At 57.2% G+C, this 22,939-nt stretch overlaps 7 protein-coding genes across 14 annotated transcripts; 2 read left to right on the top strand and 5 right to left on the bottom strand.

Annotated features, from left to right (window-relative positions):
* Positions 1-15: 15 nt before the first annotated feature.
* On the top strand, positions 16-8,553 carry H310_08503. 2 transcript variants are annotated; one of them, XM_008874279.1, is made up of 30 exons: positions 16-565; positions 666-819; positions 936-1,125; positions 1,172-1,265; positions 1,321-1,454; positions 1,831-2,130; positions 2,173-2,262; positions 2,339-2,452; positions 2,506-2,636; positions 2,731-2,849; positions 2,972-3,043; positions 3,174-3,255; positions 3,379-3,487; positions 3,532-3,671; positions 3,735-4,000; positions 4,147-4,309; positions 4,385-4,603; positions 4,658-4,832; positions 4,887-5,030; positions 5,161-5,365; positions 5,414-5,591; positions 5,974-6,107; positions 6,155-6,241; positions 6,320-6,415; positions 6,510-6,747; positions 6,800-6,969; positions 7,044-7,248; positions 7,303-7,508; positions 7,556-7,709; positions 7,749-8,553. In XM_008874279.1, the coding sequence occupies exons 1-30, from the start codon at positions 69-71 to the stop codon at positions 7,941-7,943; spliced, it is 5,061 nt and encodes a 1,686-aa protein (XP_008872501.1). In that variant the 5' UTR covers positions 16-68; the 3' UTR covers positions 7,944-8,553. The 2 variants fall into 2 exon arrangements, with proteins under 2 accessions (XP_008872501.1, XP_008872500.1); XM_008874278.1 differs by having other exon boundaries at positions 7,044-7,508.
* On the bottom strand, positions 7,932-9,315 carry H310_08502 (hypothetical protein). The gene has a single exon (XM_008874277.1). It carries the CDS (start codon positions 9,068-9,070, stop codon positions 8,405-8,407), a length of 666 nt encoding a protein of 221 aa, XP_008872499.1. The 5' UTR covers positions 9,071-9,315; the 3' UTR covers positions 7,932-8,404.
* Positions 9,316-9,433: 118 nt separating this feature from the next.
* H310_08501 (hypothetical protein) lies at positions 9,434-11,231 on the bottom strand. Its single transcript, XM_008874276.1, has 2 exons — positions 10,166-11,231; positions 9,434-10,118 (listed from the first exon to the last, which is right to left on the bottom strand). The coding sequence occupies exons 1-2, from the start codon at positions 11,053-11,055 to the stop codon at positions 9,686-9,688; spliced, it is 1,323 nt and encodes a 440-aa protein (XP_008872498.1). The 5' UTR covers positions 11,056-11,231; the 3' UTR covers positions 9,434-9,685.
* A 1,332-nt stretch (positions 11,232-12,563) lies between these two features.
* H310_08500 lies at positions 12,564-16,593 on the top strand. 2 transcript variants are annotated; one of them, XM_008874274.1, is made up of 14 exons: positions 12,564-12,579; positions 12,661-12,733; positions 12,838-13,027; positions 13,081-13,215; positions 13,478-13,655; positions 13,803-13,871; positions 13,923-14,074; positions 14,143-14,306; positions 14,362-14,605; positions 15,165-15,528; positions 15,612-15,750; positions 15,825-15,990; positions 16,051-16,235; positions 16,416-16,593. In XM_008874274.1, exons 1-14 carry the CDS (start codon positions 12,577-12,579, stop codon positions 16,430-16,432), a joined length of 2,079 nt encoding a protein of 692 aa, XP_008872496.1. In that variant the 5' UTR covers positions 12,564-12,576; the 3' UTR covers positions 16,433-16,593. The 2 variants fall into 2 exon arrangements, with proteins under 2 accessions (XP_008872496.1, XP_008872497.1); XM_008874275.1 differs by lacking the exon at positions 16,416-16,593 and having other exon boundaries at positions 16,051-16,386.
* Positions 16,594-16,710: 117 nt separating this feature from the next.
* Positions 16,711-17,507, bottom strand: H310_08499 (hypothetical protein). The gene has a single exon (XM_008874273.1). The coding sequence runs from the start codon at positions 17,426-17,428 to the stop codon at positions 16,844-16,846; it is 585 nt and encodes a 194-aa protein (XP_008872495.1). The 5' UTR covers positions 17,429-17,507; the 3' UTR covers positions 16,711-16,843.
* A 418-nt stretch (positions 17,508-17,925) lies between these two features.
* Positions 17,926-19,920, bottom strand: H310_08498 (hypothetical protein). Its single transcript, XM_008874272.1, has 5 exons — positions 19,582-19,920; positions 19,065-19,533; positions 18,765-19,011; positions 18,601-18,714; positions 17,926-18,543 (listed from the first exon to the last, which is right to left on the bottom strand). The coding sequence occupies exons 1-5, from the start codon at positions 19,894-19,896 to the stop codon at positions 18,246-18,248; spliced, it is 1,443 nt and encodes a 480-aa protein (XP_008872494.1). The 5' UTR covers positions 19,897-19,920; the 3' UTR covers positions 17,926-18,245.
* Positions 19,921-20,109: 189 nt separating this feature from the next.
* Positions 20,110-22,654, bottom strand: H310_08497 (hypothetical protein). 6 transcript variants are annotated; one of them, XM_008874266.1, is made up of 5 exons: positions 22,250-22,654; positions 21,768-22,200; positions 21,303-21,528; positions 21,107-21,206; positions 20,110-21,053 (listed from the first exon to the last, which is right to left on the bottom strand). In XM_008874266.1, the coding sequence occupies exons 1-5, from the start codon at positions 22,556-22,558 to the stop codon at positions 20,904-20,906; spliced, it is 1,218 nt and encodes a 405-aa protein (XP_008872488.1). In that variant the 5' UTR covers positions 22,559-22,654; the 3' UTR covers positions 20,110-20,903. The 6 variants fall into 6 exon arrangements, with proteins under 6 accessions (XP_008872488.1, XP_008872492.1, XP_008872489.1 ...); XM_008874270.1 differs by having other exon boundaries at positions 21,768-22,654; XM_008874267.1 differs by having other exon boundaries at positions 21,107-21,528.
* Between the last annotated feature and the right edge of the window lie 285 nt (positions 22,655-22,939).

Genomic DNA, 22,939 nt, shown 5'->3' with positions numbered 1-22,939 from the left:
TTGACCAACATTCGCCTGTCAGTGCGCGACGGCACACCGCCGGGCCCGCCGATATTGCGCCGTGCTCCATGGAAGTGTTTATCGAGCGCGCTGTGGGGAAGATCCGCAAGACTCTTAGCCGACGGGACAAGGACAAGGAACTCCGTGAGAGTTGCGATGAAGTGCTGTCGCATCTGAAGGCTGGGACCCCGCATCTGTCGGAGGAAACGTACTTTGCCCCGCTCTTTTGCGCGATCCTGACAAAACACAGCAGCAAAACGACGTGCCTGGCGTTGGACTGTATCGAAAAGCTGCTTGCATTCGGGTACATGCGCGGGACGGCGCCGATCACGAGTTCGCTGCAAGCGCACCTGCAACGCACGCTCAACCTCCGCGAGGACGACATGAACATGACCGCGAAGCACAGTGTGTTGCTCATTGACGCCGTCGTTGAAGTCGTGTGCAGCTGTCAAGATCACAATGACACCGACGTCCAGCTCCAGGTGCTCAAGGCCGTGCTCACCGCCGTCACCAGCACGTCATGCGCGGTCCACGAACACTCGCTCCTCAAGTCGATTCGCGCCAGGTGAGCTGTCCACCTTGTTCGAAACCTTCTCGTCCGGTCCTATTCATTGCATCGCCTTCACCGATCGCGGCGACGACACATCTTCTCATCCCTCGCGTAGTTTCCACATTTATTTGGTCAGCAAGAGCGTGATCAACCAGACCGTCGCCAAAGGCACGTTGCAGCGCATGATTGCAAGTACTTTTCAGAGAATGGAGGCGACTGCTGTCCCCGCCGCGTCGACCGCCGTCGAGTCGCTCGCCATGTATTCTTCCGTACGTCGTCGTCGTTGTCATGGCCCATGGAGATGCTGAATGATGCACGTCCGATGGCTCACCCATCGACCTTTCGATCGCCGCGACGTGGCTCACAAGTTTCGTCCTTGCTGCAGGTGCAAGAACACTTTGGCCTGACATGCCAGCCCGGCGGCATCCGACCTCAGGCCGTCGGCGATGTCAACGGGTTCCCTTCCTTGTGGCACAAGGACGCGTACTTGGTGTTTCGCGCGCTCTGCCGCATCTCGATGCGATTTGTGATCGACGATGCGATTGGAGACGCCGCCGATGACCAGCCGCAAACAGGTCCGTCGACATCATGCTCTCGCGTTGTTTCACGGAGGGCTTCTAGACGAGCCGTTTGCGCTCCAAAGCAAGCTCATGTCGCTCGAGTTGCTGCTGGCCATCATCAACCAAGCGGGCACCACGTTTCATTCGAATGACAGGTACAGCGGGTCACACTCTGTCGAGGGATCGTCGACTCTATCATGTGTGGCGCAGGTTTCTCGTCGCGATCCGGTCCTACTTGTGCGTATCGCTTCTCGAGAACTGCACGTCGATCTATACCCAAGTCGTCGAGCTCAGTCTTCGAGTGTTCGTCGTGCTCATTACGCATTTCAAGGCCCATCTCAAGGGTACGGCGACGTGTCGATATGTCGGTGTGGCACACGTTGGTGTGCCCCACTCGTCGTGCCGTTTGAGTTGCATCATGGGTGGCTGGGTCGGACGACCGCGGTGCCGAGATGGGAGGCTGTAGCACGGTCGAGATCCGTCTCGATGCGACTGGACGTGCTCCGAATGGAGTGGTTGGAATCCACGTTTCGACGATCGGTCCAGCATGATCGAGATGGGTTGGCGGAGACCAAAAGCGTGCCAAACATGGTCGCATGTGTGTTGTTGGAATGGATGGTCGAGGGGTGTGTCGTGGCGTTTGAGTTGTGTGTCGATGGCGGTGGACGACTCGGCCGTCGCTGCCGACCGACGGGATTGCGTCATGACGATGTCGTGTAGGGGAAATGGAAATATTCATCACCAACATCTTTCTCCGGATCTTGGACAGCGAAAACTCGACGTTTGAACACAAGATGCTTGTGCTGGAAGTGCTCAACCACATTTGCGACGACCAGTTGATCTTGAGCGAGATTTTCCTCAACTACGACTGCGACTGGGACTCGATGGACTTGTTCAAGCGCATCGTGAACGCGCTGGCCAAGATAGCCAAGGCCAAACAACGCGACTCGATCCATGCGAGCGCCCCGGCCGCCCGCCAGCTCAAGATGCAGCAGAACGAAGCGGCGCTCGTGCTCAAAGGTCGGCCACACGGCACCGTCGACACTCACGCGGCTCGAGTAGGCCTCGAATGCATGACATCGACAGTGCATTCGCTGAAAAAAGCCGCCAACTTCGTTTCGATCACGGACCAAGGCAAACCAAGCCCCACGGGTACGCGCGACCATCTCTTGTTCGCGTGGTCGACATCCCCCTTCCCACGATTCATCCCATCGTGCGCGCCATCTAGACAACGATTCCGACAATGACGACGACGACAGCACGCCGCGGCCGCCATCGTCGACATCGCTCGTCGTCGGTGTGTTTGATAAGAAGAAGAAGCGGCAGGACCTCATCAGCACCGGTTCGTCCGCGACAGGTTGCCTCAGGACCTGTGGCCATCGTTTGCCGTGGTAGGCATCGTCAAATTCAACGTGAAAGCAACGGACGGCATCAAGTTTTGCACGGCCAACAACCTCGTCGAAAATACGCCGCGCAAGGTTGCCGAGTACCTGCACGAGTACAACGCGAGGCTCGACAAGTTTCAAGTATGTGGGACGGGATCGATGGGATGCGATCGGTGGTGGTGGTGCCGCCGCACCATTGCGTTGCAACCATCTCACGCGGTCGTTGGCGCGATAGCTGGGCGAGTATTTGGGCCGCGAAGCAGCGTACCAAGGCGGATTCTGCGTCAAAGTGCTGCACGAATTTGTCGACATGATGGATTTTCACAACATGCAAGTTGACGAAGCCATTCGACGGTACGAAGCGAGCACACAACGCGCGCTGCGGTCGGTGGATTCGTCGCATCGACGACTGCCACCCGTCATCGTCGCTCCTGCTGCAGCGATCCCAAGACGACATTTTTCATCGTTGTGTCTAGCTACCTATCGTATTTTCGACTCCCGGGCGAAGCACAAAAGATCGACCGCATGATGGAAAAGTTTGCCGAACGGTACGCGCCTCCAACGTGACCGTCGGGATGTGCGATGGCCAGCCGCGCTGTCCTTGCCCGAAGACGGACGCCCTTCTGACGATGGATGGCATCGTGGTTCACATGATTTCGAGAGCGCCGTTCGTTGTAGGTACCATCTCAACAACCCGGGTGTGTTTCCGACAGCGGATGTCGCGTTCATTTTGTCGTTTTCGGTCATTATGCTGCAGACGGTACGTGGCTCGACCGATGGGCTTGCGCGCGCCTTGGTCTTTCTCGTTGGAAAGCAGGCGGGCAGGGAGTTGGGCGCGGTCGACCCGAAATCTGTCGGTATCGTTGCTAAAACATGACTGCAGGACCTTCACAACCCATCGATCCCAGACGAAAAGAAGATGACCAAGGAAGGTTTTCTCCGCAACAATCGCGGGATCAACAACGGCGAGGACTTGGCCGCCGAATACTTGGGTACGTGCCTGCGGTGCTGGTCTCGATGACCGTCGCCGCGTCAGGCGGGATTTTCGATCGCATCAAGAGCACGCCGATCTCCCTCAAGGAAGAGCAGAAACTCAAGCGCGACAGTTCGACTGTGTCGGGCGCAGTGCTCGACAAGCAGCGAAAAGACGCGTACAGCCGGGAGCGCGAAGCCATGGTGCGTGCGGTAGCTGCGTGTCGATGCACACGAGCGAGCGCCATTTGGTGATGGTTTGGCCAGGTGAAAGCGTCCGAAGCATTCTTTAAGCGGCGGTCGCCGTCGTCGCGGCTACCAATGCTCCATCCAGACAAGTCCCCTGCCGCGTCGTCGTCAGCCGGACTCTTCCACGTCGTGTCCGGCTCGGCCGAACATGTGAAGCCAATGTTTGAAATTGTATGGGCGCCGCTCCTCGCCGTGTGCAGCGTCATCTTCGAATCATCGGATCACCCAGTGGCCATTCAGTACTGCCTGGACGGATTCAAACACGCGATTCACTTGTCGGCGAGGTACGACTCGATCGTCTTGAAGTCACGTTATGGGGATGGCGAGGCCGGGGTCGGCGCGCGATCTCTGTCGATTCCGTTCACATCCGTGGACGTTTGGCTTGCGCTCGTGCGACGTAACATGTGCCGTGGTGGTGGTTTGAGAATAGGTTGCAAATGCTGTCCGAGCGAGATGCGTATGTGTCGGTGCTGGCCAACTTTACGGCGGTCCAGCACTCGGCGACGCGGCCCATCGGCACAAAACAGATCGAAGCCATCAAGACGTTGATCGCGATCGCTGTCAAAGAAGGCAATTTCCTCGGCGACGCGTGGGTACGTGCGCTGGTGCGCGTTGGCACACAACGTTCGTTGTTGCGCATCTGACCAAACATCGTTGGCTCATTCCAGCGCGACGTGCTGCAATGCATTTCACACTTGGCGAGGCTGCAGTTGCATGCGCAAGGCCTCTACGCTGACACGCAATTCTTCGTCTCGCCAGCAAACTCGTCGACAGGGTCTGTCGGCGGCGTGACGGCGTCGAAGCGGATTACCTCGTTTGGACAAGCAATCCTGCTGAACAATCCTTTCACGCCCAACCCAACACCCTCGCCAAAGTTCAAGCCGCTGGTACAGCCGCCGCCGCCACGTTCGTCGTAAGTGTCCAACTGTGCTGTGGTGTAGACTTTGTCCGAGGACCAACTGGTCGCCATGGAAGCGCAGAATGCCCAGCGCATTGCCGACCAGATCGACGGCCTCGCCAGCGACAGAGTGTTTAGCAATTCGCGATACTTGACCGATGCGTCGGTCCAAGAGTTTGTCCAGCAGCTCTGTATTGTGTCCCTCTCCGAGTGCCAAGGTCCGTGCGAACAATGCCAATCGTTCATGCTTTCGATCGCGCGTGTGACGGTAGGGCTGACGGGATCCGGCATGACTGTGCGGATGGCGGCGGTCGCGACGGCGCTGCCGCGCGTGTTTTCGCTGCAAAAACTCGTGGAGGTTGCCGACATGAACATGCACGTCCGGTCCCGCGTCGTCTGGGCAAGCATGTGGAACGGTATGGTCATCATGCCAACGTTGGCGACCCGTTGACGCGTTGTTTGCGATGGCTTGTGCTGTCGACAACGTGCCACCCGCCGCAATCCGCGTTTCGATGCGCGTTGGGTTGATTCGATGATGGCTCGTAGTGCTGAGTCGCCACTTTACCACGATCGGGTGCCACGATAACCTGGGTCTGGCCATGTATGCGATCGATTCACTCAAGCAGCTCAGCATGAAGTTTTTGGAGAAGGACGAACTCCGCGACTTTAACTTTCAGCGCCTCTTCCTCACTCCGTTTGAAATCATCATGGGCAATGCCGTGTCGGTGGAAATTCGCGAACTCGTGCTCAGGTACTTGACGACACGTGCGGCTCGGTCGTCGACGTTTTTCGTGTGTAGCTGCGTCCACAACATGATCATGAGTCGCGTCGACAGCATTAAGTCGGGATGGAAAACCATTTGGGGCGTCTTGCGAGTCGCTGCGGAGACGTTCGACGTCTCCGAGCATGACACGCGAGTCGTCCTGATGGGGTTTGCGCTGGCCAAGACGATCGTCGACTGCCACTTCGATCGCGTGGTAGGTGCGGCACCGTCCCTAGTGTTTGGACTCTACTGTCGCGTCGTGGGACGATTGCGTGCGTGCCATCCAACGAGCTAGGGACCCTGGCATGATGGCCTTGTGCCGCTGCTTTGCCTGCTGTATGTCGATTGAATTTGGGAGTCGAGTTACGCTTGGTCGTGCCCAAATGGGCATGCGCGGGCACGACAGGTGCATGCGAGCTTGTCGCGTTTCGCTGTGTGGTAGCTGCCATCCCATTTTTGACTTTTCGTGTGCGTTTGCAGTCAAAGTTGCGTGCGTGGTGGGTTGGCGGCGTAAAGTTTGTGTGCACTCGACGTGCGTGCGCGATCCGTCGTGGCGATTTTAACGATCGAGCAATTGACCGCACCCTTTCACGAAGGTTGCCGTGTACGTCGACGTGGTGGAGTGCATTTTAGCGTTTGCGCTGTGTGGGTCGACCACCCACCCGCGCGCATCGCGCGATTTGCTCGACATGAGCCTCGACGCGACCGCCGTCTTGGGGCTGTGCCTTGGGTACCTACACGATTCGGGACGAACTCGATGATTTCTCGCCTCTGTAGATTCGTCGCGTCAGGTCGTGTGTTTGAACAAATGGACGCCAGCAGTGCGACATCACCTCGACATCGCGTCAACAGTGCCACCGACCCGTACGTGTCCGCGCTCGTTCGTCTGTCGGATGCACAAAGAGCTGCTGTCGAATTCATGTTCTCTCGCATATGGTGCAGAAGTTTCCACTCGTACACGAACCAAGGCACAGTGATGTGGTGGCCGGTCCTGAAGGCGCTGGTGACGCTGGCCAGCGATAGTCACCCAGAAATCAGGTGACGCTCTTTTTGACACTGTCGTCGTGTAGGGGCCAAACGCCGTCGCGATTTTCCGAGAGTGGGCCAGGATGGTTGATGTCTCCATGTGTAGAGATTCCGCTTTGGTCACGCTGTACGGCAGCCTGCACTCGAACGGTGCCGCGATCGACGCGAGTTTGTGGCACGTCCTGCTTCGGGATCTCTTGGTGCCGCTCATGGACAGCATTCGCCAAGTCGAGATGCGTGACACCGAGTCGGTCAGTCGCGCGTCGTCAAAGAAAGCGCTGTTGGCGCTTGTGACGTTGTACGGGACGTTTTACCCATCGATCGGCCACGTCGACGACGTTCTGGTAGGACGAGAGCCAAAGGTGGCGTAACACGGCATGTTTTTGCTCGGGGTAGGACCTGTTGCAGCGATGGATCGTGCTGGAAAGCGAAGACCAGTTGGCAAGGGCAGCTGCCATCGCGTACGAGACGCTGCTCGTCGAACACGGCCACCAATTCCCCCCTGCGATTTGGGAACTCATCACGGCGGAGCTGCAAACGATCCAAAGCCGGTTGCTTCCGCTCTGGTAGGCTGTTTGTTGTGCACGATGACGTGGCCATCGTGGTTTAAATGGCTGACGGGGCGGGCGGATGCGCGTAGGCTGATCGAGCCCACACGGGACCCGGCAACGCTGACCATGTACCCGTCCGTGTCAGCGATCCTGTTTCCTTCGCCAGCCATCCAAGTTGCCGTCCCGTCGCACACACACATGGACGTGCTGCTGGACACGCAGCGGATATGCGGCAACGTCCTCGTCCAAGTGGTGCACACGAGCCTGCCGCCGCACTGTTTCGATGCGATTTTGGTTTGGAAACCATGCATGCCCGTGGTCGCGACCGACTGGCGGGGTCTGTCGTAGGGATGTCTTTGCGACAGCATTGCCCTCTCGCGGCAACTCAACGACAACTACAAAACCCGTCTTGCGCTGTTCCAGCTTGGGTGGCGGTATGGCTGCCAAAGCGCCAAGGAGCTACCGCACATGTTGGCGCAAGAAATCATGGGGAAGCGCGAGTATTTGAAAGCTGTGAGCCACCACTTACCCCGATACCGCGACGAGTTTACCTCGTACGTCGCAAAACTCGTGTGGCGTGTTCAGCGAGTGGAATCGGTAGGCTGGTCGAGACGACGTTGCAAGAGTACTTGCAGTGGAGCAGCCAGGACGGCGACGCGATGTCGCAGAGCATGGACCTGCGCCAACGGTCGTACGGCTACGTTCCGCTGATCGTCGACATTTTGGAGGAACTCGCGGTGTTTTCCACGGATGAAGTGCGTGCACGACGTCGATCGGGTCTCATGTATGCGTAGATGGGGCGGCACCTGCCGTGGCTGTACCCGCTCTTGACCGAGTTGATTCAAACCAACAGCATCCAAGTGCGACGGGCGCTGTTTCAAGTGTTTGGATCGAGCATCCAGGCATTGCTGCCCCACGCAGCGCGCTTGCCCCACGACAATCACCAACTCGCCTCCCGCCACACGAACAAAGGAACGTCGCTGCTCTAAACACCATCTCGTTTTTTCAACTCGACTGGGATTATCGTCATTCACGTGGCATCGGCTCGCGCCTGCTCGATTCGACTTGTTCGAACACGCCATCCTGCATCTTGCCCGTGACACTGTTGTGGTATCAACGGGCAGCTTCTCGCGGCGGCAGCGGCCATCCTGCGTGGTGGAATGGAGCTTGGCGCTCGCATGCCATGGAAACAATGCTCGTGCACGCGCTTCGAGCGAGGACGACCTCGCCCAGTGATACAGTGCAGCGCTGGGTGGAGCAGCGAGTTGGTTTCTGCTACTCGAGTCAAGACCGAGCGTCGTTGCGAGGCGTCTGCTGAAACACGCACGCACATACCGTCGGCACCCGTGGTGAAGCCCCCGCTCGACGGCGCCGAGGCACAAGCCACAGCGATCGGCAATCGTCTGGCACACCACCACACATGACAACATTACGTGTCGTGCTCCGTTCGTTAGATCATGACGGCGCGCGTGTCGTTGATGAATATGGATGGCTCGGTGGCAGCGACGGTGGCAATCAAAATAACGTTTTTCGTGATGCCCAACTCGCTGGCAACGCTCTCGTAGCAAGCGGCAATCGCAGTGGCGATGGCAAACGTCTGGCACCAAATATGCAGCACAGACTTGTCGTACGAGTGCCGGCGGCACACGCCGACCTTGGCAACGACGAGGCCGTGCAGTTTCTTGCGTAGCAGGGCCGTGGCCTCCTGTCGTCCAAATGCCATCTCTTGTTTGAACAGCATGGCCCGGGTGACGCTGACGGCGACGCGCGTGCCGCGAATGCTGCACAGGTAGTCGACTTTTTTCCAATTCGAGCTCCAGTATTGAATTTGCATCTCCGTGACGACGTCCGTTGCGCCAAATTGCCAGTGCATGTACTCCATCGACAGTGCCTCGGACACTTCGCTGCGGCCGCCCGCGTTGGGCTCGCACAGCACCAAGGTCGCGTCCGCGCCGAGTCGCATGGCCATCCCCGGTTTGAAAGCGCCACCATATCGCTCAAACGTATCTGTCGCAAACAATACGCCGCAACGGGACGCCGTATCCGCGGCCAACGCTCGGTGTACTTGGTTGAAATCGTGGGTGTCCGCCGCACGGATGCTAAACTGAGTCGCCATCACGACGATCCCACCTGCACCGCCGTTGCTCGGGCCATGGGCACAACCGCGAGAGGCGGGGCCGACACGTGTTTCCACCCGACCTCAACCAAGTCCTCGAAACCGGTCGCATCCTTGCTGTCGTCGATGGAGTCGCTGCCATGACCAGCGCCACTTCAGAAATGCCCTCGTCCTCACGACCCCGCGTCGGGCGACCGACCGCACGACGTACACCTCGGGAATGACGATCCAAGTGGAAAATGTTGGTGCAATTCGGGAATGTTGTTGACCTGCAGGAATGTTGACGGCAGGTGGTGCAGGTTGGGAATGTTGGTGCCATGGGGAATGTTGGTCAACCTGGCATTGTGCATGCTTCGTGGCCAAGGAAATTGTCCGAGCGGAATGCGACGGCATCACGCATGGAGAACGGGAAGGTTTTGCCATGGCATGAAATCCCGCGAAGAGGAAGCTGCATGTCGGGACGGCTTCGTTCGTGTAATGTGCCAAGCGAGAAGTGGGTGCATGGGCCACGTCAACGAGTGTGGCGCTGGACAGAGGCCAAACGCATATACGCAACAGCCATGTCATTGAGTCGTGTTAAATATGGAAACTTCAGCGTCGATCCGGGCGAGCGGTCTAGACGGCAGCCGTGACCGCCGTAGGCGTCGTACCGTCCATAAGGGGAATCTCGACGAGGCCGTGGTCTTGTTGGGGCGTCATCTCCTTGAACAAAAACGACTGCGCGACAATGTCATGCTGGCGTGGGCTGCTCAGTTGCAACGGCATTGCGACCGAATACTTGACGTGGTTGCCCATCTTTTCGTGCTTGGCAATGAGCATAATGCCAACCATGACGAGCGCCAACGCACTGGGAAACATGATCCACTGGGCGGCGTTGAATTCGTGCGCTTGCTGAAAGTACACAATGCCGCTGATGTTGCTCATGCCGATCCAGAAGGCTTGAAAGACAGGGTACGCCGACATCGTGTCTCCGCACATCGTCGCCTTGTTGAGCGCATGCGTTTGGCTCAAGAGGCACACAACCATGCCCGCCAACAGAATCCACGTCCTACAACGAAGTCAGCGCAACGCACGTGCCCAACGGAATCGACATACCCCGGGTAGATGAACTGGTTTTCGCCAATGAAACTCATGTTGATGAGCTCCATCACACACTTGCCCAACAGCACCGATTGAGCACCCAGCGTACCCGAAATCGCAGCCCAGTAAAGCGGCAGATGCTTGTCGATCACGAGGGATTGTTTCTGCGACACGAGGATCTTTCCACCGTTGGGGGATTTTTCGTTGATCAGGCCTTTGTCTTCGACCGATTCGTGGACGGGAGACGGGAATGGAGATTCATGGTGTTCAGTGCTCGACCCATTGCTCGATGGGCGAACGGACGATGTGGCCGAAGTCGTGGACGAAACTTCAGATTCTTGCACGCTCTTCTCGATGTCCGCCAGCTCCTTCTTGCGCACTTCTTCCGTCACGTCGACGACGCGGAGCGCGGGGGACGTGCTTCGACGCACGCGAAGAATCAAGCACGACAAGAAAATAGACGTGCAGATGACGTAAACAATGAACGCGGGCTCGCGCATCATGTCAAATAGTTGCGCGACTTCATAATGACCTTCTTCAGCAGACGACAGTGCGAGGACAACGACCCCTGTCGACACAAGCACAACCCCCACAACGTCGGTAAAATAGAGGGGTTGTTTCAGCCAAAAATGGGCAAACAAGACGTTCGCGACAATCGTGGACCCACCACCCAAAGACGCAACGAGGGTTTGCGGCGCAAACCCGAGCGCAAACAAGTCCCCTAGGGACCCAAACACGACGAGGAACATCCCAATCCACCAAAACGGACGTCGCGCGTACGAACGCTGCTGTTCCTTTGGCTTGGCATCTTCCTGGTCGTGGGATCGTTTCTGGACATTCACGCCAAGGTTGGACGCAACTGCGGCGGCTATGACGAGGACTGCACCCAAGAAGTCGCTCTTCATGACGAGTATGGGGAGTAAGGTCGAATAGTGGATCGAACGGAGAAGACAGACGAGCAGATCGTGCGATCAGCGGCAGAAGGATGCGGTATGCCGACGTCAAATCTGTTGTGTGACCGGTGGCGCGGCCACTGGAAAGCAAAATTCCGACAAAACAAATTCTTTTCTCGGTTCGATTACATACGAAACGTGTCCGGCACCAAGCTGAAAAAAACTTCTTTTGTCCGTAGAAGCCAGTGCGAAGAGAACAGGGAACGTACCCAACGTCAAAGCAATAAAATTTCATACTGAAATCAACTATAACAAGATGGCCAGAAATAAAATACAACACCTGAGTCGACCAGCGCAGCCTTGATGACGAAACGTCCACGACCATCTACGCATGATGTCATGGCTTATGTCGTGTCATTTTTTAATTGAAATATATAACGAGATCATACGAGGGAAGTGACAATTTCACTCGTCGTAGTGCCCATGTCCCCATAGGTGGGTCATCGTTTATCTTAGGTTTTGTATGCAATGTCGACGGGTTGTCGCTGGATCTGGGAAAATTCACGTTCACATCATCGCACGAACGCCAAAAACAACAGTACGTGGCATGGACAAGTCGCGGTCCGCTAAGAGGCAGAGGAGCGACGAGTCCCCAGCAGGACCGACAACCAGGGCCATTTTCGCTACATGTTGTCTCAGAATGGCCTGGCTGGTGCGAGGGATCGACACGATTGACAGGGCAGTGCATTGGACCTGCCCTCGACGGACACGTTCAGATGGAGCTATCGTGTCGGCAGGTACGGGCGAATTTTTGAAACTCGCACGCAGCAGGCCAGATTGAACTCCATCCATCGGCATTGCAGAGCAATCGATATTTGTAGTGTGGCGAAGGGGCTTCCGGCTGAAAGGACAGCTCGGTCTACATGGAGACGGCGTCCGCTCTTAATGCACATGTCCGTGACCCATGCTTCTTAGTACCAGCACGCATCACCTGAATGCGTGTTGTCGTGCATCGGGTTAGAAGCAGAACCGAATAAAGAAATGGTGATCGCTCCAGACCACCATCATGCACTTACTTGGCCCTGGAACGCGTGAGGCCAGCAGCACTCTGTGGTGGGAGCCGCACTCGCCACCATGGTGGTTTGAACAACTTTCGCCAGTATGAGACGATATTTCATGCATTTTGAAAATCACCAAATTAACGCGATTTGGTTGGCTAAAGTTTGATCGTATCACGACCTTTTTCACACAACCCACTGCTGCGCCTGGCAACCGCACATAACACGCCTGTAATGGATGCCTGTGCAGCCTATAGGTTGCAACTGAACAGCATTCCTCTCGCCCCTGCCCCACGGGCCGCCCCACGAGTGCCCACTTTCGCGTGACCTGCTCCGAGGTAGCACGCTGCTACCTTGGTTGTGTCATTTTTGAGCAAGTCGCACCGAATGTCTCAAGATGCGGTGGAGGAGAGTATCCGGATAAAGGATCCGGATAAGGTCGGTCCCGGTCAGACACGGACATTCGAACAGGAACATGGTACGGCATGATCGTGGCGCGACAGCGACGCCTTGGACGCGGCGTGGGGATTGACTGCGCACCTTTGGTGTGCCCATGTAGTTGCGTGAGAGGGAGATGGAACTGGCGCTGCAACAGATCGTGTATGAGGAGCAGTCCAAGATGAAGGCTATGGGTACGACAGTATCATCTATCACTGTGCTCATGAAGGTGGTGATGGCCACGCGCGAGCTATGAATGCTCACGCTGACGGACCGCTCATGACATGCCTCTGCGTAGGCTTTTCCGAGGCGTACATCGGGTCGAACGATGCCAAATGCAGTATCTTCTTGTCCGGGCAATGGGAGCGCGTCACACGCCTCCTTCTCATCATTGTGAGTGGAAACGGCATCCAGCCGGGTATTTGGAGTCGATCCCTTGTCATGGAGCCCCAAGACACGACCCGCCAGTACTACCGCTCTGGCTCCATGTACTTGTCTCTTGATTCGTCGTCGTGCTAGCTCATCGCACGTCTGATGTCAGGTTGCCGTACTTGCATAAGGCCTTGTCGCTGGGGTACGGCGTGATTGTGACAAACCCGAGTACAAACATGGTGGTCACCAACCGCGGCGACAAGGTCCCAATTCCATACTCGAGCACGCCAGAGGAGCACGTGCGGTAAGCGTCACTGGGTCGACGGGATCGCGAGTTGCGCGTTGGTTTCGTTCATTTCATTCGGTTCACGGCGTCATGGACAAGTGGGCATGTTGTGCAGGCATGGTCTGCTTTTGTGTCCAACTTACGGGAGGAAGCTGCTTCCCCTTGGGCCAGCAGTGACAATGCTGCCTTTGTGTGCTCGATCTTGAATTACGACGATTTGATGTCGTCATGCGCATGCACCCATCCCAGCCGTCTCTCCTGACGCCGTGCATGCACCTAGGTATGTATGGGAAGCGTTTGCCATGCAGGCGCGTTGCCATCAAGTGTACATCGCCGCATACGGACGCGGCGGCGTCCTGGCCAAGCACTTGCTGCTGACGCAGCCCGTACTGCGACAAAAGTTGGCGGCCATTGCCTTCATCGAGTCAAGCCACCGCGTCAGCGCCGACGACCCCGAGGTACACGTCTAGATGGATCCGGTGCATTGCATCCGCACCCTGCCTTGGACTATTCAAGGAGCTGTTCTTGGCGTCATTCCCGACCTACGGCGTCTACATGCCATCACTGTTGTGCTGGCGTCGCCAATGCTGACACGACCTACCTAGGACGTGCGCACCATCATCAGCACCCGCGCGATCAACTGGCAGCGGTCAGCTGAAGTCGCAGGACGCCAAGTACGGTGCATGCCGCGCATCATCTTGGTATCTCACGCCGTCGATCTCTAGCTGCCCGACTGCGCCCAGCTCGGGTGCTTGAGCTTGTCAGCTGGCGAACCGCAAGCCACCCGCTTGTCTGGTGAACAGCGCAGCACGAACACAGCATGGACGATTGCTGCGAGCATGGAGACTGTGTTTGCTTTTTTTGACAGCGCGCGCGGGTACTCGACGATTCCCATTTGACTGCCGCCCTCTCGTGTGTGTGGCACTGCATGCAAGACTTTTGTAGGTACGACTTGGCCGAAGAGCAGCAGTTCATGGAGCAGGTGTACGGCCAACAGCCGACGTACACGCAGCCGCCGCCGCTGCACCCGCAGCCACCTGCGCAAGGCCAGCACGAAGACGGCGACATGGTCATTGAGCACGTGGTGGACACCAAGTCCCGCGTCACCAGTACGTGGGCCGCTCTCTCTCCCGCGACATGGTCACTCGTTGAACGTCGCGGCAGGTAGCAGCATGGTCATCTCGACGTCGATGAGCGTCGCCGACTTTGACTTGCTCAGCGTCGTGGGCAAAGGCGCGTACGGCAAAGTGTTTTTGGCACGGAAGAAAGCGGGCCGGAACGCCGGCCGCATCTACGCCATGAAAGTTCTCCGCAAAGAAGACGTGTTTCGAAAGAAACAAGTCGAGCACACCATGTCGGAGCAGCGCATCCTCAAACACGTCGAGCACCCGTTTGTCGTCCACCTTCGGTACGCGCCACCTGCGAGTCGTCTGGTTGCGTGTTACGTGATGGGAGTGTGAGGCTGTTGCGTGTGGTCGCGGCTTTTGCGGTGCTGTCGACAGGGCGAGTCGTTCTTCTGTATGGAAGTCTTCTTCCAGCTCTCCCTCGGTGGTTTTACAGGCGTCCGTGTCGGCTACCGCTTGTCCATGCTCTTCAACGGCACTTCCACGGTGGTATTGCCTGAATTTGAGCCATTATTGGCATGATCTGCTTTTGGGTCCACGTCCGGCGATTGCCGTTGGGGGGATTGCAGCTTTCCCGAGTGGAACCGACGCCACTGACGTCTCTCGCATGTCCGGTTCGTGGTGCCGCAACGTGACCTCATGAAGTGCTGTGCAAAGGGCCGTCTACGTGGCGGCAGTTGTGTTGACCCGATTCCTGTCGTTGTATCGAAGGCTTGATGGATCTCGTTCGTGACCATGTTGGCTTGTCTTGCGTGTGAATGGATCGAGTGGATGGCGTGCGTGTGGTGGCGGCGTGATGATATCTCGTCGTGCTGGAGAGCACGCGTCATGGGGGTGGTGTAGGTATGCTTTCCAGTCGGACTACAAGCTTTACCTCGTCATGGATTACTACCACGGCGGGTCCCTGTTTGTGCATCTCAAGCAGCTCAAGCATTTCCCCGAGGCCCGCGCACGGTTTTACGCGGCCGAGCTCGCTCTCGCCATGTCGCACTTGCACAGCTTGCACATTATGTACCGCGACTTGAAGCTCGAGAACATTTTGATGGATGCCGACGGCCACGTGGCCATCACAGACTTTGGACTGAGCAAAGAAGACGACGAAGGGTCGACGTTTGTCGGGACCCCAGAGTACCTCGCGCCAGAGTTACTGAGCTCGCAGCGGACGGCCACAAGCTATGGCAAGTCCGTCGACTGGTGGAGCTTTGGGGTACGCCACCTTCCGCCTGCCACTTATAAGTGGCATCGTGCCGTGTACGAACCCGACCTTCACTCGGCGAGTCGGGAATGTAGGTCCTCGTGTACGAAATGATTCGTGGCCAGACGCCGTTCTACGACAAGAACCGCCGCGCCATGTTTCAAAACATCCTGACCAAGGAGCCACCATTCCCGCCGACGTTGTTTTCGCCGACAGCCATTGAATTTTTGCAAGGTGCGATGATGCTTTCCGATCCTTGCGTGTCTAGACTGTGTGCATGCCCCTCGTTCTAACGCGTTGGTGTGCAGCGCTGCTGGTCAAGAACCCTGCCCAGCGCCTGGGGTGTGGCCCAAATGGCCCGCTCGACATCATGCACCATCCGTGGTTTACCGGCATCGACTGGCAGGCCCTCTTGGAACGGCGAGTCGACACGCCATTCCGGCCAAACATCAAACACGGCCAGGACATTTTCAAGTTCGTATTCTTGACATTCCAGTCTCTATCGTGCGCCACTTGACGGCTGCTGGACTGTAGCTACGTGCCCGCGTCATTCCTTCAGCAAGACGTGGCCGATTCGCCCGTCGTAACGTCGTCCGTCCTGAGCGGGTCCATGCCCGGCCGGCAAACGATGCACTTTGACAACTTTAGCTACATGGGCAGCGACATCATGGGGTCCCGCCGCACGTCGTTGTTTCGAGAAAGCGACTTTCGCATGGACGGTGCGTGCGTCGTAATTTTTGTCGAGTTGTGTGTGTTGGAATGTGTGAAACGCTTGGTGTATCGCCGGGACTCGTTGGTGCCACAGCGACTCTGGTGCACGTGACTAGAGTATTGTCTCGATTTGAATGGGCATCGATGGTTGCTTTTGCGACGGAATGGCCTGGCTCATGACGACGCAGAGGACGACCTGCAATGACAAAGCACGGGGACGTCGACCTCTTCCCACATCAAGTTGCTGGCCTCGACGGATATATATAAACGGCAGAGCCCTTGGGCGCACTAAATCTATGGTTGAATCGCTCGGCAGGGTCTCTTGCATCCACGCGCTGGTGAGGCAGTGGGTTTCACGCCGAGGTTCAGGACACTTGCAGGGCTAGCGCGGATCACCCCGCGCAACGACCGAACCATCAACATCGAGCTGGAGATCGGTCGATTCCTGGCCTCGCATATTTTTCTCTCCATCCCGTACCTTGCTTCGATACAATACGGGTCGCTTCACACATCCGTGGAGCGACCCATCCGCTTTTATTGGAATCGCATGCTACCTACTTTCATCGGGCACACGCACAACTACAACGCGCTGGCCACGCGAGTGGCTGGGCTTGCTTTACCAGAACTGCTTGAGCAGCTGATCTGACTCGGTCAGCCACACCGTCAGCATGGTGGCGGCGGCTGTAAAGTGCGAGATGCCCATGCGCTGCACCTTTGCCCCCAAAAAGATCGAGTGCCACAAGTACGCGTAGCATGCAGTACTTGTGCCTGCAGCGACATGCGCCGCCGTTCGCTTGCTGTCGTGGCGGCGATATGCCATCGCGCCAAAAGCGGCGTGGTGCATGGTGAGGCCGACAAGACCGGCATAGGACGCCATGTAGCACCGCCGGCTCGTCTGGAACGCTTTGTCGAGGCGATGGTGGGTGACGAGCCCAACGACTGTGTGCGCGCTCGTTCGATTAAACTTGGGCACTTCCTTTTCGTACTGGAGGACGCCGCCGATGCCCCACATGACGCTGGCAAAGCCCTCGAGGACGTTGGACGATACGTGGTGCGCTTGATGTGGGATCGCCGGGTTCTTGGTCACGAGGTACGCCATGCGCCAGTCCACGACGCCCGACAGCCCGATCAGTGGATGGATTAGGCGAAACATGTGATGCGATACATTTGCAGTCAGGGGCACCGGCTTGGATGTGGGCATCGCGGTGTGTGTGGGTCGAGGCGGTCGAGGCGGCGGCGCCCAGCGAACTCGAGAGTGAGCGCTGGCGCATCATTCGCGACACCCCTACCGCATCCCAGTCATAATATTGTCAGGATGCACTCTTGCTCAACAATATATATATTTCGTCGACCAGGTGGTCGATATTTTGACGCAACATCCCCCAAAATAGCACGAAGAATGAATGTTTTATCGACAATTCGCATGCTCCGCACACACAACAATGTTGGTCTTGATGATTGTAGACCAGTTGCTTGGACGTGCAAAATGTGGCATCGTGGCGTTATTTCGAGAAACTTCAACTTGGCAGTATAAAATAAGCGAAATCGTCCGCCAGCCAATGGATCTGACGTGGCTGGCTGGGGACGCACACGAGGGAGATTCGACCGCATGGGGGTCGACGAGTGGGGGGGGGGAGTCCATGCAACTGGCGACGGCCGTTCAAGGCGTTGGGGGAGGGTCGAGTGTGTCCCACCAGGGTAGGCCTAACGGGTCTCGCCGGGGGGGGAGAGAAGCGCATCCTGGCAGATAGTACAGACGCCAAGAGCGTTAAGAACGTGTCCATTCGCGAATCGCGGTGGGGGTGTGACTCGTATCGAGACGTCTTCGCTACTATGGGTGCAGGCAAGGCGAGTGGAGGGCCAGAGAGATTGTGTCGTACCTCGCAGCGCAACCCGTGGACGTTATGGGTGGTGCGCTTGCGCGAGTATGCGACCTGCGAGAGTTCAACGGTGGGCTTGGTCCTTAACAAAAACAATGGTGCTTGCATTCAAAACCCGGCCCCGTCGACTGTGTTCGCTCAGGCCAACATGACGATCTTGGTGGGCTGGGCCACGTGACGCAGCTTGCGCTCCGTTCGAATGATCGGCACGAGGACGAACTCGAGCATGAGCCCGATGAACCAGATGACGGACGTCACGAAGAAGCACGTCCGATACCCGTACGCTTCGACCAAGTAGCCGCCGACGGCAGACGTGCCACAGAAACAAAACATCGTGAGGCTCTCGAGAGCGTTCCAACGCCCCCGCCACTCCTTGCGCACGTGATCCATCAGGATGGATGACCGTAGGGGCTGCGAGCTCCGCATGATTGCCGTCCTACGAGCCCCGACTCATTCCATGCGCTTCACGAATCGCATTGCGTCCGCAACGTACCGCAGCACAAACAGCACAATCTCAACCCACAGCGACTCGCCATACGTAAATGCCATCAGGATCGCCGCAGCCAAGATGCGCGTCGACACCACCGTTTCGATGTCGCCAACTTTCCTACAGCTTCCGCCATGACCAAGTTGCATGGGAAAGGGCATGGGGCGTACTTGGATACGACCTGGGCGAGCGACGTCGCTGCGAGCACAAGCACTTGCTGCACGAGCACGAGAAAGTTGACGCTGGACGGGGAGAGCCCGTACTCGTTTTGGAGGAAGAGCGGCAAAAACACGAGCGACAGCCCGCTGCCATTGTACATGATGAAGTCGGTACAGAACAAGATGACGGGGACGTGGCGCGGTCCCAGCCACAGGAACGTATTGATCGTGTCCAGGTCGACCACCGCGGTTTGATTGTCTACGTGTGGTGGCCGTGAGTCCGAATCGCAAACATGTTGGACGACGACTTGCCTGCCTCCAACAGCGGCGACGCTTCTCCCGCGATTGTTGTCACCGGTTCAGTTGGAATCTCTTCGACCTGCGCCAAGTCGCCGCTGTCGTCAATGTATGACAACGCACGCTGGTTCCGAGTCGGTTCGGCGGTGGACGCGGCTTGATGGGGACGGAGGTTTTCACAGGCCAGGTCGTCATTGAAAAAGAAGAGCGACACGATGCCGGGGGTACCCACGGCAAGGCCCCCACAAAGCACCCACTGGAGCCCCGACAACGACCACAAGTCTCCGTACCATTGAAAGAAAACGACACTGGCGAGGGGCCCGACCATCCCGCTAACGTTCATCAGCATAAACTTGATGGTAAATGGCAACTCCCGCTCGCCTTGCGGCACAGAGTCGGCGAAAATCGCTTCCAACGCCGGTCGTTGCAGCGCAAAGTACGCGCCCCAGCAACCATACGCAATGTAGAGCAACAGCATATGCCCCTACATGCGGCAAGCGACGTCAGGCATGCGCGTCGTCAGTGCACGTACCAGCAGGTACGACGTCATGCTCATGGCGACGCAGACGAGCCCGAGCGCGCCCGCGACCTTGAGTACAGTGTCGCGGCGAAGCCAGTCGCTCGCGTACCCCCCAGGAATCGCAACCACTAGCCGCACGAGCCCATTGATGCCAGAGACGAGGCCGACCGGTTCGTTCGACCCCGTCAACACATAGACGTAGGCAGCGAGGACTTGATCCAGCAGGATGCTACGGCACGACCAAAAGAACAGCGTGTACACATACGCTAGCCACACATTGTGCTCGATGCGCTTGACATATGCGGCGACTTGAGCGATCGTCGCCATTTTCGCCAATGCTCACGATGCCACGTTTGGACGTTACGAGTGATTTCGCTCGTTGACCTTACGTCGTAATAAAACGTCCTGTTTAAACGAGTCGCGGAGGTTTGAATCGCGTGTTTCGATTGGCTAATCTAGCAGATTATGCCAGTGCATTCGAAAACACCTATAAAACGCTCCAATGGAACGTTTTATTTAACCGGTGGAGAGTGTCGGTCGCGCCCACTGTGGCCATGATGGCCGCCGCCGTTTCCACAGGAACTTGCCGGCGCAAGATCGGCGCGTCCTTGTGGCTAAAATTCGTCGAGGTATTCAGATTCGCACCTCCTTCGTGTTTCATCGCTGTGTTGCCACATCCACACGAACTTGCGGGCGCAAGATTGGCCTAGCATTCGCCTTGGTACATGTATTCAGGCTCAATCCTCTTTCGGGCAACGTCGCAGTGTGCCGTGTCGCTGACGATGCAGCGGTGGAAGACGAATGTGCTCGTTGAGGTACGTACTTGCACATCTTTGCCGCTCCGCATCGAGAGATGGGACACCGTGCCCAAGTGATACCGCACGTCGTCCGAGTCGTTGGGGTAGTCTGGTTCGTCCCGCAGTAAGGCTGAAAGCGGGACATGATGAACCGAAGCGGCCGCTCCAGGACGTTTGCGAGTACATTCAACCGGCCTATGGTCGCTGTCTATTGCGTGATCCACGGTGCGATTTTTGAGCATGCAGCACGAGGAAGGTGACGCCGCTGTGACGAGCAAGGCCGGAGTCAACGAGGTGCTGTTGTGTACGTTTAACTAGTTCGCGTCATGCGATCGAACATGTTGGCATGGGGACCAGTTGGATTATCGTGGGCCATGTTGTCAGCGGCGTCCCTCGTGAGCAACCGATGGCAAGTGGGTCCCGCGATTCTTGAGCTTGCGCTCGTTGCGAATGATGGGCAAGAGGACGAGCTCGAGCATGAGCCCGGCCATAAAGATCAACGACGTGACAAAGAAGCAGAACCGGTAGCCGTAGCGCTCAATCATGAAACCACCGGCCATGGCACTGCCCGAGTAGCAGAACATCGTCAGCCCTTCCAGCGCATTCCACCGCCCGCGCCATGCTTTCGGGACGTGGTCCATCAGGATGGACGCGCGGATTGGCGCCGAACACCGCATGAATGCAGTTCTAACGCCATCTCTCAGTGTTCAGCCCGACGACACTCAGGACGAACGTTGTACCGAGTCAAGAAAAGCGTGATCTCGAGCGTACGAAATGGACAAGAGCACCATCGACGCGAATATCCGCGTCACCACCACCGACTCGATATCGCCAAACCTCCTGCGAGCAACACATCCGTTAGCACGTCGAAGCGGACGGCCAACGTCGCCTTCCGATATGCTGACGAAGCGCATGACGATGGATGGGCGGACGTACGCAGAATAGCGCTGGGCGGCGGACGTGAGGAGCACGATGAGCGCCGGTTGAATCACGAATAACGTGTTGACTTGGGCGGGGGTGAGCCCATATTCGTTTTGAAAAAAGAGCGGAAAGAAGCTGATGGACATGCCGCCGCCGTTGTACATGATAAAGTCCGTCACAAACAAAATGGTGGGGATGTGCCGCGGCCCGAGGCAGTAAAACGTGTTGACAGTGTCCCCAACTACAAGTTTGTTGGTAAAGGCATCATCTGCACAGAAGTCGCGCAGACTCGCGTCGAGGTTTGCTGTCGAAACCAGTGGCTGCCATGGAACCAAAACGACCTCCGACGCCACACACACACACACACACCCGTCAGTCCTTTCGGAATGCATTGGGGCGGCGGCGGCGTTCATGGCCAACCGCATCAAGACACCATCGACGAGCATGCATGGCCACGACGACCTCGAGAGAACGACGTACGTGCAGACTCGTCGTCGTTTTGCAACAGCAAAGATCGTTCTTTCGTCGCAGATCGATCGTCGCCGATGTCGGACAGCTCGCCATCTTCTACAACCGACAACCGCTCCGCGCGCCGCGTGCTGTTCTCGTACGCGAGGTCGTCGTTGAAGAAAAAGAGCACGATCAAGCCTGGAAGCCCCACGACCATGCCCCCACAGAGCACGATTTCGAGCCCCGAAAGCGACCATGAATCGCCATACAGATAGAAGAACACGATGCTTGCAATCGGGCCAAGCGCCCCCGCGACGTTCATCAGAATGTACTTGATCGTCATCGGGCCTTCGCGCTGGCCGTTGGGAATGGAGTCAGCGAAGAGGGCTTCCGTGGCCGGGCGCTGGATCGCAAAGTACCCGCCCCAGCACGCGTACGCCACGTAAAGGAGGACCATGTGGCCCTGGACCATCGCAAGATTAGACTATACACAGGAGGGCCAGACACCATACTGAAATATACGCCGACACACTCAACATGGCACAGAGGAGGCCGAGTCCGCCGGCGAACTTGAGCACTGTGTCGCGGCGAAACCGATCCGAGGCGTAGCCGGCAGGAAACGTGACGAGGATGCGCACGAGGCCATTGATCCCCGTGACCATCCCGACCGGCTCGTTCGACCCCGTCAAGACATAGATGTACCCGGCAAGAACTTGGTCCAAGATGATGCTGCGGGAGGACCAGAAGAACACCGTATACACGTACGTGAGGCGCACGTTGTGCTCGAGCGCCTTGTACTGCTGGACAAGGTGGCGCAGCATCCAAGTTGGTAAATGAAATCGACGTGCTCGATGCTGGCAACAGTCCAAGGTTGGCTCGATGTCGAGGGCCCAAATGTGGCATGTCGAATATATCAATATATACACAATACTATACTACTTATTAAAATGAATACAGGATATACGTGTCATTTTGCTTCGATCGTATTCTTTGATAACACGACGTGAATTTCACGCAACCGCACTCTGTACATGGCTACGTCACAACACGCGGCCGTCGCAGCCCGATCGAAGAAGGCGGCGCATGCTTCATATGTGTGTTGCGGCACGCAGGATGGAGCGACCCGTGGCAACGAACCCCTTGCAAGCCCCCGTCGCGGGGTGCTGGAGTGCGAGGGTTTCCTTGAACGACTAGGATCGCCA

The sequence above is a fragment of the Aphanomyces invadans genome, assembly GCF_000520115.1.
Source record: "Aphanomyces invadans strain NJM9701 unplaced genomic scaffold supercont1.17, whole genome shotgun sequence".
NCBI classification, from domain to species: domain Eukaryota; phylum Oomycota; class Saprolegniomycetes; order Saprolegniales; family Verrucalvaceae; genus Aphanomyces; species Aphanomyces invadans.
The sequence above is the reverse complement of the archived record's forward strand: the minus strand, read 5'-3'. Positions and strand labels throughout refer to the sequence as shown.

Coding starts and splice junctions, on each gene's coding strand:
- H310_08498 (XM_008874272.1), bottom strand. CDS start 19,896: ATGGCGACGATCGCTCAAGTCGCCGCATATGTCAAGCGCATCGAGCAC. Junction 19,012..19,064: donor GTCGCCGCTGTTGGAGGCAG/GCAAGTCGTCGT, acceptor CACCACACGTAG/ACAATCAAACCGCGGTGGTC. Junction 18,544..18,600: donor ATTGTGCTGTTTGTGCTGCG/GTACGTTGCGGA, acceptor CGGGGCTCGTAG/GACGGCAATCATGCGGAGCT.
- H310_08503 (XM_008874279.1), top strand. CDS start 69: ATGGAAGTGTTTATCGAGCGCGCTGTGGGGAAGATCCGCAAGACTCTT. Junction 3,256..3,378: donor CGGTCATTATGCTGCAGACG/GTACGTGGCTCG, acceptor ACATGACTGCAG/GACCTTCACAACCCATCGAT. Junction 4,604..4,657: donor CGCCAAAGTTCAAGCCGCTG/GTACAGCCGCCG, acceptor GCTGTGGTGTAG/ACTTTGTCCGAGGACCAACT.
- H310_08501 (XM_008874276.1), bottom strand. CDS start 11,055: ATGAAGAGCGACTTCTTGGGTGCAGTCCTCGTCATAGCCGCCGCAGTT. Junction 10,119..10,165: donor AACCAGTTCATCTACCCGGG/GTATGTCGATTC, acceptor ACTTCGTTGTAG/GACGTGGATTCTGTTGGCGG.
- H310_08499 (XM_008874273.1), bottom strand. CDS start 17,428: ATGCCCACATCCAAGCCGGTGCCCCTGACTGCAAATGTATCGCATCAC.
- H310_08500 (XM_008874275.1), top strand. Junction 13,656..13,802: donor TCAGCGCCGACGACCCCGAG/GTACACGTCTAG, acceptor CGACCTACCTAG/GACGTGCGCACCATCATCAG. Junction 14,606..15,164: donor CCGTTTGTCGTCCACCTTCG/GTACGCGCCACC, acceptor GGGGTGGTGTAG/GTATGCTTTCCAGTCGGACT.
- H310_08497 (XM_008874267.1), bottom strand. CDS start 22,558: ATGCTGCGCCACCTTGTCCAGCAGTACAAGGCGCTCGAGCACAACGTG. Junction 22,201..22,249: donor GTGTGTCGGCGTATATTTCA/GTATGGTGTCTG, acceptor GCGATGGTCCAG/GGCCACATGGTCCTCCTTTA. Junction 21,054..21,106: donor ATCACGCTTTTCTTGACTCG/GTACAACGTTCG, acceptor AGATGGCGTTAG/AACTGCATTCATGCGGTGTT.
- H310_08502 (XM_008874277.1), bottom strand. CDS start 9,070: ATGGCGACTCAGTTTAGCATCCGTGCGGCGGACACCCACGATTTCAAC.